This window comes from Lepidochelys kempii, chromosome 4 (genome assembly GCF_965140285.1).
Source record: "Lepidochelys kempii isolate rLepKem1 chromosome 4, rLepKem1.hap1, whole genome shotgun sequence".
In the NCBI taxonomy this organism is placed as follows: domain Eukaryota; kingdom Metazoa; phylum Chordata; order Testudines; family Cheloniidae; genus Lepidochelys; species Lepidochelys kempii.
The window spans coordinates 141,543,197-141,558,617 of NC_136383.1; the positions used below are offsets into that span (position 1 = coordinate 141,543,197).

A 15,421-nucleotide genomic window follows, 5' to 3' on the forward strand; every position below is an offset into this window, starting at 1 on the left:
GCCCCCCCCGCCCAGTGCGCGTGGCCCCCGCCCCCCCCAGCCCCGCCCAGTGCGCGTGGCCCCCGCCCCCCCCAGCCCCGCCCAGTGCGCGTGGCCCCCCCGCCCCCCCCGCAGCATGTACCGCAGGGAGCGGAGCGTCCCGCTGAAGAGCAGCAGCTCGGCGCTGTACAACAACCTGAGCGTGCTGCCCCGGCGCGACAGGCCGCTCACCTACTTCGCCGCCGTGCACGGCAGCACCGTGAGCCTGGCCAGCGCCGCGGCCGACGGGCTCGGCGTCTCCCACCGCCAGCTGCAGGCCACGGCGGGCGGCCTGGCCGCCAGCGCCTCCACCGTCACCCAGGTAGGGGGCGGCCCGCGAGCCCCCGGCTCCCCGGGGCAGGGCTGGCGCTCACAGGGCTCCCCTGCCCGCGGGCCCGGAGTTCGGACCCACCCGCGGGGCGCAGCCGAGGGCAGCTCCCGGCCGACCCGAGGGGAGCAGTAGGGGCCGGGGACCAGGCCCTGGAGCGGGTCGGGCTGGGGGCGGCGGGCGCAGACCCACAGTAGCTGGGCGGTAGGGCTCGCGGCAGCGCAAGGAAGGGCTCCTGGGTTCTCCCCGGGTCCGCCTAACTCACTGTGGGCTCATGGCTCGCCTCGCTTCCCCTGCCCTTCCCTGGGGAGAACGGCTCTCTCCTTCCTCCCTCCCCGGGAGGCCACCGCCGCCTTGCCTTGGTAGGACTCCGGGGCAGTTTAGGGTCAAGCCAGGGCCACCCCGAAACGTCTCCACTCCAGCCAGCATTGCACATTGCCCCCAAACACTGGCTAGACCAACCTCCTCCAGCCACTTGGCACTGGAGGAGCCCTAAGCTTGGGGAGAGGGGTCTTCACAGATTGTCTCTAGCTTCTAGGATCCCATGTGCCAGGCTTTAACTCATGACCCTGTCTCCTGGAGAGCAGTGCAGGCTTCTTGCTCCTTTCCCCTCTCTGCCTGGCCCTCGCTGACCTGCTTTCCTAGACTGTAAGGCCAGAGGAGACCAGGGTGGTCAGCTAATCTGACTTCCTGTACGACACGGGCCAGAGATCTGCCCCACAATAATTCCTGGAGCAGAGCTTTTAGAAAAACAGCCAGTCTTCATGTAAAAAAATCACCAGTGATGGAGAATCCACTTCACCCCTTGGGAAATTGTTCCCATGGTTAATTACTCTCACTGTTAAAAAAAAAAAAAAAATGCCTTATTTCCGATATGAATTTGTCTAGTTTCAACTTTCAGCCATTGGATCATGTCATACCTTTCTCTCCTAGATCAAAGACCCCATTACTAAGTATTTGTTCCCTGTGTAGGTACTTTAATCAAGTCATCTCTTAACTCTATCTTTAAGCTAAATAGATTGAGCTCCTTGACTATCATTAAATGGCATCCTAATCCTGTAATCATTCCTGTGTCTCATCTCTGAATCCCCCCCAGTTTATCAACATCCTTTTTGAATGGTGAGCACCAGACCTGGACACGGTATTCCAGCAGCAGTCATGCCCGTGCCAAATAGAGTGGTAAAATTTAGCATTTATGCATCCCAGAATTGTATTAGATCTTTTGGCCGCAGTGTTGCACAGGGAGCTCATGTTAAAACACACATTTGTTTGTGGCATCCACTGTACCAAGAGGGCTAGATTGCTCTGTATGAATGATCTGTCCTCTTCATTGTTTACTACTCCCCTAATTTTTGTGTCATCTGCAGATTTTTATTTGTGTTCCTAACAAACGTGTTAAGTAACATAGGGCTAATAACTAATCCCTGCAGGACCCCTCTGGAAACACACTCGGTTGGTGACTATTTCTCATTTACAGGTATATTTTGGGACCCATCAGTTAGCCAGTTTTTAATCCATTTTATGTGTGTCATGTTCATTTGATGTCATTCTAGTTTTTTAATCAAAATGTCGTGTGGTACCAACTCAAACGCCTTACAGCAGTCTAAGTATATTACTTCAACGCTACTACGTTTATCAACCAAACTTGTAATCTCATAAAAAAAAAAATCAAGTTAGTATGACAGGATCTGTTTTTCCATAGAATTCCATTAATTATATTACCCTCTTTTAGTTCATTATTGACTGAGTACTCTAGCAGTTGTTCCATTATCTTGCCTGGGATCAATATAGGCCTATCAGCCTGACAATTACCTGAGTCATCCTGTTTACCTTTTTAAAAATTGGCACATTAGCTTTCTTCTGGAACTTCCCAGTGTGCCAAGACTTATTTTTTTTAAAAAAAAATCAACATGAATGGTCCAGTGAGCGCCTCAGCCAGCTCTTTTAAAACTCCTCGATGCACATTTTCTGGGCCAGCTGATCTAAAAGTGGCTTGTTTTAGTAGCTTCTGTTTAATATCCTCCAGAGATACTCACAGAAAGGAGTGTTATCACTGTATGATGAGACTGCATCATCTTTTCTTTCCCCCCAAATACAAAACAGAAATATTTATTGAACACGTCTGCCTTTTTTGCATTAATATTGATAATTCTACCATTTCCATCTAGTAGTAGATCAGGGATCTCAAACTCAAATCACCACGAGGGCCACATGAGGACTAGTACATTGGCCCGAGGGCTGCATCACAGACACCTTTTCATATAAAGATACAAAAGCGCTGCCCCAACTCCGCCCCTTCCCCACCCCTATTCCAACCCCTTCCCCAAATCCCCGCCCCTGCCCCACCTCTTCTCCGCCTCCTCCTCTGAGGTCACGGCTCCCTGCTCCTCCCCACTCCCTCCTGTAAGCGCTAAGCGCCGCCAACAGGTGTTTGACGGCGGGAAGCGCCTGGAGGCAGGCAGAGGAGCGGGGATGCGGCGCGCGGGAGCGAAGGGGAAGGGGAGCTTGATGGCCGCAGGAAAAAGCTCTGCGGGCTGCATGTTTGAGACCCCTGTAATAGACCAGTACCATTGTCAGGATTCTTTTTGTTCCTAATATATTTTTAAAATTCCTTATTGTTCTTAACTCTGCTGGCCATATATTTTTTCCTTGTGTCCTTTGAGTTCCCATATCAATTTTCTACAATTTTTCACTTCTGATTTACATTTATTACTATCAACTTCTCCCTTCTTCCCTTTGTTATATATTACAGCTGCCTTCACTTCCCCTCTAAACCTGGTTGGTTTTTTTTTAAACCAGCACAGCCTTCTTCCTCAAGTGTGGCTTTTGGGCATCTAGTAAGGTGTTCTTAAATGATTCTCAATCATCATTCACACTTTTTGGGTTAAATTCTTCCTCCCAGCTGATTTGGCCCATAATCATTTTCAGCTTCGTGAAATTGGCCTTATTAAAGCACCAAGTATATCTATTACTGGTCTGGACTTTATTCTGTTTGTACATTATAAATGGGATCAAGTCATGATCATTTGTGCGTAAGCTACCATTAACTTGTAGTTCTGTGATCAGTTCCTCTTTAGCTGTTAGGATAAGGTATAATATAAAATTACCCCGTGTTGGCTCCAACAATTCCTTTCCCTTTCAGGCCTCCTGGTGTGTCCTGCCCTCTCGAGTTCTCCTGGTCCTGACCTCTCAGAAAGGCATCCAGGTAAGAGTGCTTCCTTTTCCAGGCTCTGGGAAGGGAGTGGGCGGGGCCTGTGGTGGAGAGCTCTGTCTGAACAAGGCCAGTCTTCTGAGCTGCAGGAAGGTCAATGGAGGCATGTCATAGGGCATGACTGCCCCATAGTACCCTCTGCTGGGGAAGTCTGGCTCTGCAGGCACTTCCTGCCTCAGTTTCCCTTCACCAGGGTTTTCTGTCTCTCCCAGCATTTCACATGGCTCAGGCCTCCAGCTGGGTCATTCTCACAGTGCAGTTCCCTTCCAGGGTAACAAAAGTCCCAAACAAACAAAAGATTTTTTTCCATCCCACTTGGGCCCCTCTTCAGCCCAGCCTTCAGGCTCAGTTCCCTGTCCCTTCTCAGTTTTCTCTAATCTCCTCGTTCTGAGATAGAGCACTGCTTCCCTGCACTCCTTCGTCAGGGACACAGCTTGCCCTTGCCTGTCAATCCTCGATCAAACTGTGTTCTCTCTGCCCTCTTATAAGGCTCAGGGGATTCAGGCTGTCAGCCCAAGTAGTCCAGCCATCTAATTATGGCACAGGCACGGGGTGCTGGAGCTATGGGTGCGGCCCCTGGCTTGAAGCAGTAATAGCAACCAAACACCTAGCTCACATCACGTCTGGGGTTAGAGTGTTGTTCACTGGCTTTCAGCACTCCCCCTGTAAAAACTCTTCCCATGCCCCTGCACAGATGCGGCTAGTTGAACTGGGCTGACTAGCCCCAGGCCTCCTGGCCCATCTTGGCAGCTACCTGTTACTAGGTGCCTTCTGGAGGTCCTTGTGTCAGGGACTTTGAGGGCCCCAGGTCACAGGGGTGCCTCCCCCATCTCTGGAAAGCTTTGTGGGGGCAGCACTTGGGTTTCTCCTGATGGCTTCAGGCTCATCGACCCCACCCGGAAGTGACTCTGCTGCGAGCTGACCAGGTGTTTTCACTCCCCAGATGTATGAGTCAGATGGCTCCGTCATGGTTTACTGGCATGCCCTGGATGTCTTGGAACCACCGCCAGGTAAAGATAGATCCCAGCTGCGGGCAGTGATGCAGTAGGAGCCTCGGGAGGAGGGCTCTGCAGAGCTCTCCCTCTTGCCAACAACTACCTTGGAAGGGCAGGATGAACCATGGTCATGGATTTTGTGTAGCACAGTTTGGCTTCCTCCACCCCAGGAGCCAATAGTCCATGGGGGGTTCTGGCCCAGGGATCCAGCAGAAGGGAGGATGTTTTATTTAGGAATTAATTCCAGGATGTCTATTGCCCATGTCATGCAGGAGATCAGACAAGGTGACCCCAGTGTTCCCTTCTGGCTGGACGATGCGTAGTTTCTCTGTGATCTGGCCTTAAATCAGGGTGTCTGGATCCCTCATACCTTGTGGCCCTGATTTCAAAGTATCCCCCTTGTGGCCTGGGGTCTCCATTGAGCTTTGGGGTAGGAGCTGCTGCAGGGGTGTAATGGGGCTTTCATTTCCTTCCAGCCCAGGCAGTGTTTGCTCGAGGGATTGCTGCAGCCAGTGGGCGCTTCATCTGTGTGGGTGAGTGGGGTAGGGAAACTGGAGGCTGGGGAAGGGAGTGAGGGGCAAGGAATAGGATCTCTGGTATCTACAGGTGCAGCAACTGGGCACCTAATCTTCTGCATGGTAGGGCTGAGGCCAGGTGGTCAGGGGAGGAGAGGTCTGGGATTAGCGGGGAAGCAAAGGGGCTGCATACAGCAGCTGGGTGAGGGGGCTGGGCTGTGGATGTGCTGCACTAGGGACACTTGGGCCCAGGAGGATGGGAGTGGAGTGTGTGGGGAATGGGAAGAAGGGTCTATTCAGGCTCCTGAAGCTGAAGGAGTTATTGAGGTGAGGGTTGAGGACCTGGTTAGGGGTGGGGAGTGTGGAGACTGGTTCCCAGAGGCGGGAAGACCAGGAAGCTGGTTCCTAGAGCAGAGTGGGTCGGGGTCTGATAACTGACTGCCAGTGACATCTCCCTTGCTTGTTCACAGGGACTTCATCGGGACTGGTGCTGGTGTTTGACATCCCCAGCAAGGGAACAAACATCACACTGAGCGAAGTCCTGGAGGAGCATCGTGACTCCATCACTGACATCGCCTCGGAGGTCGGGGAGAACCCGGTATGGAGCCCCCGGCACCGCGCACAGCTCCTATCCCAGGCTCAGCACGAATGGATGGCTGCCCAGGCCAGGCCACATGGCTTACAGCCGGGTTGCAAAATGCCAGAGCAGCTAGTTGGGTCCCTCCTTCCTTGGGGGATGCCTACAAACTATGTCAGCCCTTCCTCTTTCCCATGTGCTTCCCACTGGGGGAGACTCAGAGCTGAGGCCCCACCTACTCTGCCTGGACACTAATGATGTCAGAGCCCTTCCTGGGAGAGCCCAGACCATAACCTTTTGCGCCGAGGCTTTCCAGCGGCCAGGGTGGTCCTTACTGTGCACCAGAGGTCTGTAAAGACGCCTCACTCCCACCCAGCCACAGCAAAGACAGAGCTCGTTGATCCCTCCCAGGGCTGGTATAGTCCCTGCAGGATGGGTACAGTAGGTGGCTCAAACCCTACTCTCTCTTCTCTTATGCCTCTCTAGTCCATGTGGAGCATAGGGCCTTCACCACAGCTGTCCTTCCTTGCCAGTCTCCTGCCACAATGTTAGCTTTTTTTCATATCACTTGAATAGTTTTCAATTCTGCTTCAGTTATCCTTGGGCTACCTCGTTGCCTTTTGCCCTAGGGGTTCCAGTTCAGTGCCTCTCTTGTTACATTATGCAGGTCCTTGCTCCATGAATGTCCAAGCCAACTCCATTTTTGTTAGTTTTTGTTTCGTCCTCCTCCAGAGTTCTTTGTTCGTGATTTTTTCTAGCTATCTGATATAGAGGGTTTGTCTAAGGCAACTGAGAACTTGGAGTTTAGATAGTAAGATCTTAATATGTCTCCAGGTTTCAGTGCCATATAGTAAGACCAACTTTACAATGATGTTAAATATTCAAAATTTAGTTTGGAGGCAAGATTTCTGTTTCTCCAGATCGGCCTTAGAGATACAAAGGCCACTCTGGCTCTTGCTATTCTGGCTGTAATGTCTTTGTCTGCTCCGCCTCTTCTACTTGCAGTGCTGCCAAGATACATGAAATATCGGACCTCTCTCCCATGTCGGTCCCAGAAAGTAGGGTTGGTGTTTCTTGTTGTGTGTCGATTCTCATGGTTTGAGTTTTCTCGGTGTTGATTTTCAACCCTCCTAACTGTGCACAGGCCTAGAGATTATTTATTTTAGCTTGCATGTCTCTATGGGTGCAGGGTAGCAAGTTGAGGTTATCTGCAAGATCAAGGTCCTCTGACTTCTGTGTGAAAGTCCATTGTCTCCCCCTTGGTTGTTCTGTGGTCTCTCATTACCCAATTCACTACCAGTAAAAAGATCACAGGTGACACAAAGCATCCTTGCCTGAGGCCCATAGTAACCTTGAATGGTTTAGTCAGTTCACTGTCATGTATTGCCTGGCAGGTCATATTTTCATAGACGCTCTGAATGATGCTCACAAATTTCTGAGGCTTTCCATAGTGGCATAGCAGCTTCCATAAACCTGTTTTATCCACGGCATCAAATGGTGTGGATTTTTGGAAATCCACACCATTCATATGAAGTGGTGACTGCCATTCAATCAGCAGTTCTGTGATGATATGTAAAATTACTATTGGATCATACATGATTTCTCCTGTCCAAACCCTGCCTGTTCTTGTCATAACCTTGAATCTACCCCTTTCTTTACTCTGTCTAGAATAGTACATTTGAACACCTCACTTGGGATACACAACAATTGAATGCAGGCTGCCCCTCTGGTTTTTACACTGTTTGAGGTCTCCTTTCTTGAACACGTTCACCATAGAACCCTTTTCCCATTCATTTGGTATTTGCCCATCTCTTTTGTAAGAGGCCTATCAAAACGGCTGCTGTGTTCTTCACACCTGCTGTAAGATCCTCCTTTGGAAAGTTATCTAGATCTGTTGCTTTTCTGCTTTTTAATCAATTGACTGCCCTCTCTGCTTCTGCTCTGGGGAGAGGTCCTCGTTCCATGCCCAGATCTCCTCCTCTCTAGCTAGGGGATTGGCCACCGGCTCACCATTCAATGGCTGCCATCACCAAGCTAAAACAGATGACAACACAACAAGAGTTTAGAATTGTGCTAGCAAATAGATACTGGATGTTTGAAGATGAGGGAATGGTAGACGGCAAATGGAAACAGCTAAAGGAAACTTTCACCAAAACTTTTGCAGTGCTGGGATTCGGGAAGAATCATCCCAACAAACGGTTATCGGAGGAGACATAGCAGAAAATAGGAGAGAAACACAAAACTAAACTGAAACAAGAACAAGCGACTCCAGGAGGAACGTGCCATAAAGAACAAAGAGAGCGAAAAGAGTGCTGGGAAAGACAAACAGGTTCACAGCATTAAACGACATGAAGACACTGTCCATCGTTAGACAGTTGTCAGCAGGAAAATAACAATAGCAACTGACCAGCTCAAGACAATGAGGACAGCTTAACAATAAAGACATTGGAACAATTACATCGATGGATACAGCACTTTAGTCAGCTACTTAGCCTAAGCCCTGTGCCAGCACCGGTCTCTCAGCCAGCTGGGGATATGAAAGCCTCCCTGGACTCAAGGCCATTTATTAGCGAGGTCGGACTGTATCCACTCCCTCAGTGTCTCCCCCTCATCACCCTTAACCAGAGCTCCCCGCATCCCTGTCTCGCCTCACATGTTCCCACTGGGGCCATTGTTCATTCCAGAGACAGCAGCCAGTAAAACCCTTTGGGATGAAAGAGCAAGAGACGGCTCAGATCCACAGTCACCTGGCACGTGGGTGTCCCTATGCTGCATAACACAGCACCCCTCAGATCCTCGCACTCCTAAAGCCCAGGCCCTGCCCACTGGAACCAAAGGAGAGTCTCCATTCGCTGTTCGCACGATAGGGGAGGTGACACACAGCTGAACAGTTCTCAGTCCACCCACTAGAGGACAGCAACGTGCACCAGCTCATTAGTTATTTGGAGAAGGACAGGTCAGTGTCCGTTTTCTGGGAGCTCATTGGCTGAGGAGAGTAGGTTGTAAAGCAACTTTACTGCACTTCTGGGAAAGAGCTATTTGGTGACTGATTACTCTGTAGTATCCTTCCTAATTGCTGACTTCCCCGTGCTCCGATTGGCTGAGAGGGGTCCCATGGCACGGCACTGATGGTCTCCTCCCGTTGCAGGGTGGGGCTGCTGACCTGGTGACTGCGGATGACTCCGGGGCTCTGTGTGTCTGGAGGTCCAAGGAGGAGTTCTCCCTGCTCACCAAAATCTCTGCCTTTGGGTAAGGCCGGGCAGGGGGCTCCCACAGCTCCTTGGGGCAGTGAGATGAGCCCAGCGTCCTCCCCCTGGGCCCTGCTAGAGGTGGGCCCCAGGTGATGGGGGAGGAATACCTGCAGAGAGGTCACTCTGATGCAGTGGGGACAGTGTGTTGCGGGGGAGGGGGAAGCCCAGAACTACCCCGCCCCCCCACCAAGTGGAGCAAGTGTGGCTGACGCGTCTCCTTTGTGCCCAGGTGGACCTGCTCCTCGGTGAAGCTGTGGAACGGGGTCATTGCTGCTGGCTATGGGAATGGGCAGATCCGGCTGTACGAGGCCTCGAGCGGGGCCCTTCGTGCCACAGTCAGCGCCCATGCTCGCTGGATCTATGCCCTGGACCTGGCACCCCTGACGGGAAAGGTAAACCTGCCCAAGGCCTCCCAGGCAGTCCCCCAGCTGCACAGCGCCCCCTGCCTGCCTGCCTGCCAGCCTTCTGAACCCAGCCTGGCTCATCTCCTCTGCCTGCCTGCCTGAATCCTCCGCTCTGGCTGGGACGAGCTGCAGCTCCCACCATTGCATTCTGCTGCCCTCTGCCCCACGTGGTGCCTGCTGTCCTGCCCCAGGGAGAGAGGCCCCAGCCCCAGAGCCAGTGGGCCAAGGAATAGAACTGCCTCAGCTGCTGCATGCAGCAGGCTTCACCTGTGCTGGGAGGCTCTGCTCCCTGCACAGTGGGCCCGAGCTCAGAGCCCCCCAGCCACCCCGGGAGCCTGCAGCCCCCCTCACCGCCTCTGTTCTGCCTCCCACTGCAGCTGCTGTCGGGTGCCGAGGATTCCTATGTCCAGATCTGGAAACTCAGCCGGAGCCCAGACACCGGGGACATTGAGGTGAGGGGCCAGTGCTGTGATGTCCACACACCCCTGCAGAGAACCGTGGGGTCTAATGATCTGAGCATGGGGCTGAGAGCCAGGAGCTCCTCTGTTCCAGTCCTGGCTCTGCCACGGACTCTCAGTGCAACCTTCAGCCAGTCACTGCTCCGTTGTGCCTCAGTTTCCCCCCTGTGAAATTCCACCACTGCCACAAGGAGCTGTGAGGCTGAGCTGGGACTAGGTGGTCTAGTGGAGCAAAAAGGCCACAGAGGATCCTGGGGCAAGAATAGGTGAGGGGCCTAGGCCCCCTTCCTGATTCCAAAAGCCACCTCCCTCACAGCCTCAGTCCAGCTCACCACTGCCCCTGCCTAGTTCCCTCAATCCATGCACCCCTCCAGGGCTTTTAGCTCCCCTCCTGCCCCCACTGCTCTGATCCACCCCCCAGCTGTGGTTCAGAGGTCCCCACTAGTCTCCTCCAGCTCTGCACCAACCCCTGCCCACTCCCCTATCCTCCTGGCTCTGATCCAAACTCCCCAAGCTGCCCTCCAATCCCCATCCCCCACCCTCAACAGCTCCACCCAGTTTTGATCTAGCTCCCCCTCCCCCAACCCTCCCAAATTCCCCACACTTCCATGCTGCACACAAAACAGCCAATGTTTTTACCTTGCCCTCTGTCTCTGGGGGGGCTGTCTGACCCACATCTAGAACCCCCCCCCTCCCCTGCATGTTCCCCCACACTACGATTCCCCACACCTCTGCACCTCTTTGCCAGTTGCTGGTGCCAGAGGGGCCCCCTTATCCCAGCCACCCTCCTGCCCCATGGGGCCAGCTTGTCGTACTCTCCCGGCAGCCCCTCAGTGGGGCCCCCATAACTCCATGGGCCCTGGCGTGACCACACCCCTTGTGCTATTCCAGTTCTGTCACTGAGGTGCTGAGTGTGATCTCCTCTTCCCTCCACAGGGCCCGCCCTGCTACCCCTGCCCCCAGCCTGCACCTCTGTCAGCTGCCCATAGCTGCTCTGTCTGCCCCTGCTCTCCCCCTCTTCCACTGACCACATCCTCCTCCCCACTGAAATCCCTCTGAGCCAACTGGCTGGCAGCCTGGGGAGGCCATGCTTTGCCTCCCTTTCCCTTGGTGCTGCCCCAGGCCTGGGGCTGGTGTTGCAGCAAGGGAGGGGCTGGATGCTGGGGAGGGGAGAGAGACCCCAAGCATGGTTCTTGTATCCAGCCCCCAACGTTCAGACGAAACACGGCCGTGTCGTCTTGCTGCAGCCTGCAGGGGGCGCCTGCACGCGAGGGGGCCTCGTGCCCATCCCCCTGGGGGAGTGCGGGAGTCCAGGCGAGGCTGCTGCGGGGAAGCCTGTCTAGTCCCCGGGGCCCGGCTGGGCTGCGTGGTCCAAGGGTGCTCTCTCCTGCCCCCTGCAGATCGAGCACTGCCACTCGGAGTGCGTGCCTGACACCCAGCTCTGCGGCGCCCGCTTCTGTGACCCCGAGGGAAACTCCTTCGCTGCGACCGGCTACGACCTCAGCGAGATCGTCCGCTATGGCCAGGTCTAGGCTGCCCCGCCGCAGGGGGGCTTTAAGCGCAGGGCAGGCGGTTCCCATGAGGGGGGCAGGGAGGTACCTGCAGGCACTGTGCTGCTGCAGCATGTTCCAGCCCCCCCGCCAATGGGGCACTGCAGCTGTGACTCCGGGCCTCTGTGCAGAGACCCCAGGCTCCTGTTTACAGAGGCTGGGGCAGCAGCATGTGGCTGAGGATGCCCCCACCTGGGTGGAGAGCAGACATAGTAGGGGGAGCGGAATCGTCCAGAGCTGGGTGGGAACCCCCTCTGCTCTGGGGGAGATCCGCCATTGACATGGGGGGACATGCACAAAGAACAGGGGGTGGCGCTGCAGTGACTAAATGGAGCCCAGATCTCTTCAAACTTCAGAGTCTCTTTGGCCAGACACCTGCTCACCCCCCCGGCTGCTCATCGCCACCCCCCCGCCCCCATGTCCATGCTGTTTCTTCCCTAGGGGCAGGCAGCTGCTGTCACCTGCCTGTGGCTGCTCTGTCATGCTGCGCCCCTTGCCCAAGGCCCCTGCAGGCTGTGATCCCCTCTGCTCCTGTATGGAGACCAGAGCCTGGCGAGGTGCAGAGCTGGGCCTCCCCCAGGCAGGCCCTGATTTGTGGGGTAGGGGTACAGTAGCTGAGGAGGTGTCATCCTTCATTCTGAGGCAGGGGCAAATGAATCCCTGGTCCTGTGGGGCCCACCCAGCTCCTTTCCTCCTCTGAACTCGGGCTGCAGAGAGCTCTTGCTGAGGCACAGACCCAGGGCCTCTGCACAGCAGCTGGGTCTGTGCCGTAGGACGCCCGGGGCAGTCTCACCACTCTGCTCTCCAGGTCACTGTAGCATCCCTGGGGCCATAATCTCACTTCAGTCTCGGCACAGCTCCATGTCTGTGTCAAAGTCCCTGATGCTACTGGGGCATTGCACAGCTTCTGAGCAGGCCCCAAGCTCGGAGCAGTCGGCACTGAATGTGGCTGGCAGCATGAGAGGCAGCATGTCCGAGAACACACAGCACTTGACTGGGACTCAGGAGACCTGGGTCTATTCCTGGCTCTGCTGCATGACCTTGGGCAAGATGGTGCTCTGTGCCTCAGTTTCCCCATTTGTAAAATGGGGACAACCACCCTACCTTCCTGTGTCAAGCACGGTGAGACCTACAGCTGGAAAGTGCTAGATCAGAGCTAATACCATTAGCTGAACAGATGTGGTTTTCATAGAATCTCAGGGTTGGAAGGGACCTCAGGAGGTCAGCTAGTCCAACCCCCTGCTCAAAGCAGGACCAATCCCCCATAGTTGCCCCAGATCCCTAAATGGCCCCCTCAAGGATTGAACTCGCAACCCTGGGTTTAGCAGGCCAATGCTCAAACCACTGAGCTATCCCTCCCCCCAACTGTGCCCTCAGCTGCCTAGAGGGGGTGCCATCTCAGTAACCACCCAGCTGGGGACAGGCAGGGCGCATCTGTTGACTGCCCTGGACTGACATGGGATCAGCTGCTGCGCTCAGCTCCCACTGCAGCCTCCCCCAGGGCAAGGAAGCTGCAGGAGGCAGGCTCCCCCTAGGAGCCCCTCACGGGCTGGATTGTCCCTGCATGCACCCTGCCCCAGGCTTTGCTCTGGCTCTCAGCCCCAGATACTGCCCCCTGAAGAGCTGCAGGGAGGAGACTGCAGTTTTGGGGCTTGGAGCTGGTATGGCCTGGCTGAGGGGAGGCAGGGGCTATATGTAGCCCCTCTCCAAGGGGGTGGTGATATGCCCCTTTGGGCACAGGCTACAGCCCCTGCTGCCCCAGCCTGCCAGGAAGGCTCTCAGGTGACAGAGTGTTTGAGGCTGTGTGTAGAAATACTTGTCAATCAGGGCAGGGGCCCCTCCTGCGGGGCAGTTTGTCTCAGAAAACCAGGGAAGCCGGCAAGCAGCACAGAGGCCCCTGGCTGGCCCGAGAGGCTGGCATTCTCCTGCGGTCGGGAAAAGTGCATGACATTTCCCTTCCTCCGCTGCTCATGGGCCGCGCCGGCCCTGCAGCTGGACACACGGTGGGGCCCTCGGCCTGCCGCTAGCCTTTGGAGTCCTTGACTGTAGTACCAATAGACCTAATTAGGTACAGTGCTGAAATAGGGGGTTAACCCCGCTGTCTGGGCTAAGTCCTAGCTCTGATTACTCCTGTTCAGCGCCCCATAGCCCCTGTAGTGTGTTAAACGCAGCATGCTTTGACCGTGTAGCGTTTGTGTGTGTGTGCTGTTAAACAGCTGCCAGTGCTCACCCCAGAGGTGGCTGCATTTCACCAGTGGGTGCATGTAGAATGCTGGAGGAGAAGTGAAACTTGCTGTCTCTCCTCCAACCCAGCCCTGCTGGCATGAGGCTTTGAAACCCTCACCCCTCCCGAAACTGCCCCTGGGCCCATGCGTTGTCTGGGCCCTGGGCTCCATCATCCTTCTGCTGGGCTTGGCCCTGCAGCACATGCAGGGGAGCTGGGGCATAGGGCCCTTGACACAGGTTCACTCTGGAGCCCAGGGCGCACGGCTGCTGCCATAAATCAGCTTGAACCCTCCCTCCTCGAGTGCCTGAGCTCATTTATTGGCGGGGGAGGGCCTCTGGGGCGAAGGTGGGGGAGCCTGCAGGAGAAGGTTGACAGGCTTTGGGGGTAGGTTGGGAAGTGGAGGGGTCTTTCCTCTCGCTGCAGTGGAACTCCTTGCCAGGGGATGCTGTGAAGGCCACAAGTATAACAGGGCTCAAAAAAGAACTAGATAAGTTACTGGAGGCTAGGTCCATTGCTGGCTGTTAGCCAAGACTCTCAGCGACGCATGAGAAAAGACGGTTACTCACCTTCTTGTAACTGTTGTTCTTCAAGAGGTGGTGTTCACGTCCATTCCAATCAGGTGTGTGCACGCCACGAACACAGTCAGGAACTTTTCCCCTCAGCAGCTTCTGTCAGGTCAGCTATAGAGCCCCCTGGAGTGGCGCCTTCTTGGCGCTCGATATATGACCCACCAACCCGACCCCACTTTGGTTCCTTTTTGCCGGCTACTCTGACAGAGGGGAAGGAGGGTGGGTTTGGAATGGACGTGAACAACGCATCTTGAAGAACAACAGTTACGAGAAGGCGAGTAACCGTCTTTTCTTCTTCAAGTGATTGTTCACGTCGCTTCCAATCAGGTGACTCCCAAGCTCTCCCATGGGGGTGGGTTTGGAGTTAAGGAATCGCTGATCGGAGCACTGCTCTACCTGAGAGCTGCGTCATCTCTAGCATGCTGGGTGCTGGCATAGTGGGGGGGAAAAGTATGCACCAAGGACCGGGTCGCCGATCTGCAGATCTCTTGGATGGGCACCTGGGCCAGGAAATCTGTGGACGAGGCTTGAGCTAGTGTCGAGTGGGCCGTTATAGCCGGGGCTAGAACCTTGGCAAGGTCATAGCAGGCACAGATGCAGTCTGTAATCCAGGAAGAGCTGTGTTGTGAGACCGGAAGCCCTTTCATCTGATCCACCACCGCCACAAACAGCTGGTTCGACTTCCTGAAAGGCTTTGTGCGCTCAATGTAGAATGCTAGCGCTCTCTGCACGTCGGGTGAGTGAAACCTCTGCTCCTGTGCATTAGCATGTGGCTTGGGAAAGAAAACGTAGAAAAATGTCCTGGCTGCTGTGGAATTGGGATACCACCTTGGGCAGGAAGGCTGGGTGCGGCCTCAGCTGTACCTCGTCCTTGTGGAAGGCTGTGTAAGGGGGGGTCGGAGGTTAACGCTTTTAACTCCAACACTCTCATGGCCAATGTGAAGGCAACCAGAGAGATACAGAAGGGAATATGGAGCCAGTGGCTCGAATGGGGCTCCCATAAGCCTAGCTACGACCAGGTTGAGGTTCCAAGCTGGTACCGGTGGGCGAGACTGAGGGTATAGCCGTTCCATGCTCTTAAGGAAACAGCCTACCATAGGGTTGACGAATACGGAGCGCCCCAACTCTCCCAGGTGGAACACTGGGATGGCCATGAGGTGTACCCTGATGGATGATCCGGCCAGGCCTTGTTGCTTCAGATGCAGTAGATAGTCTAGGATGAATGGCATAGTTGCCTGAAGTGGGGATACGCTACTGTGATCGCACCAGCCTGAGAGCCTTTTCAATTTGGCCAGGTAAGTGGCCCTAGTGGAAGGTT

General features: G+C 54.8%; 1 protein-coding gene across 2 annotated transcripts; it reads left to right on the forward strand.

Moving 5' to 3' along the window:
* The first annotated feature begins 75 nt into the window (after positions 1-75).
* On the forward strand, positions 76-13,825 carry WDR54 (WD repeat domain 54). 2 transcript variants are annotated; one of them, XM_078852625.1, is made up of 9 exons: positions 76-340; positions 3,489-3,551; positions 4,501-4,567; positions 5,029-5,085; positions 5,538-5,665; positions 8,793-8,893; positions 9,125-9,287; positions 9,677-9,751; positions 10,694-11,124. In XM_078852625.1, exons 1-9 carry the CDS (start codon positions 116-118, stop codon positions 10,814-10,816), a joined length of 1,002 nt encoding a protein of 333 aa, XP_078708751.1. In that variant the 5' UTR covers positions 76-115; the 3' UTR covers positions 10,817-11,124. The 2 variants fall into 2 exon arrangements, with proteins under 2 accessions (XP_078708751.1, XP_078708750.1); XM_078852624.1 differs by lacking the exon at positions 10,694-11,124 and adding an exon at positions 11,158-13,825 and having other exon boundaries at positions 78-340.
* Positions 13,826-15,421: the final 1,596 nt, after the last annotated feature.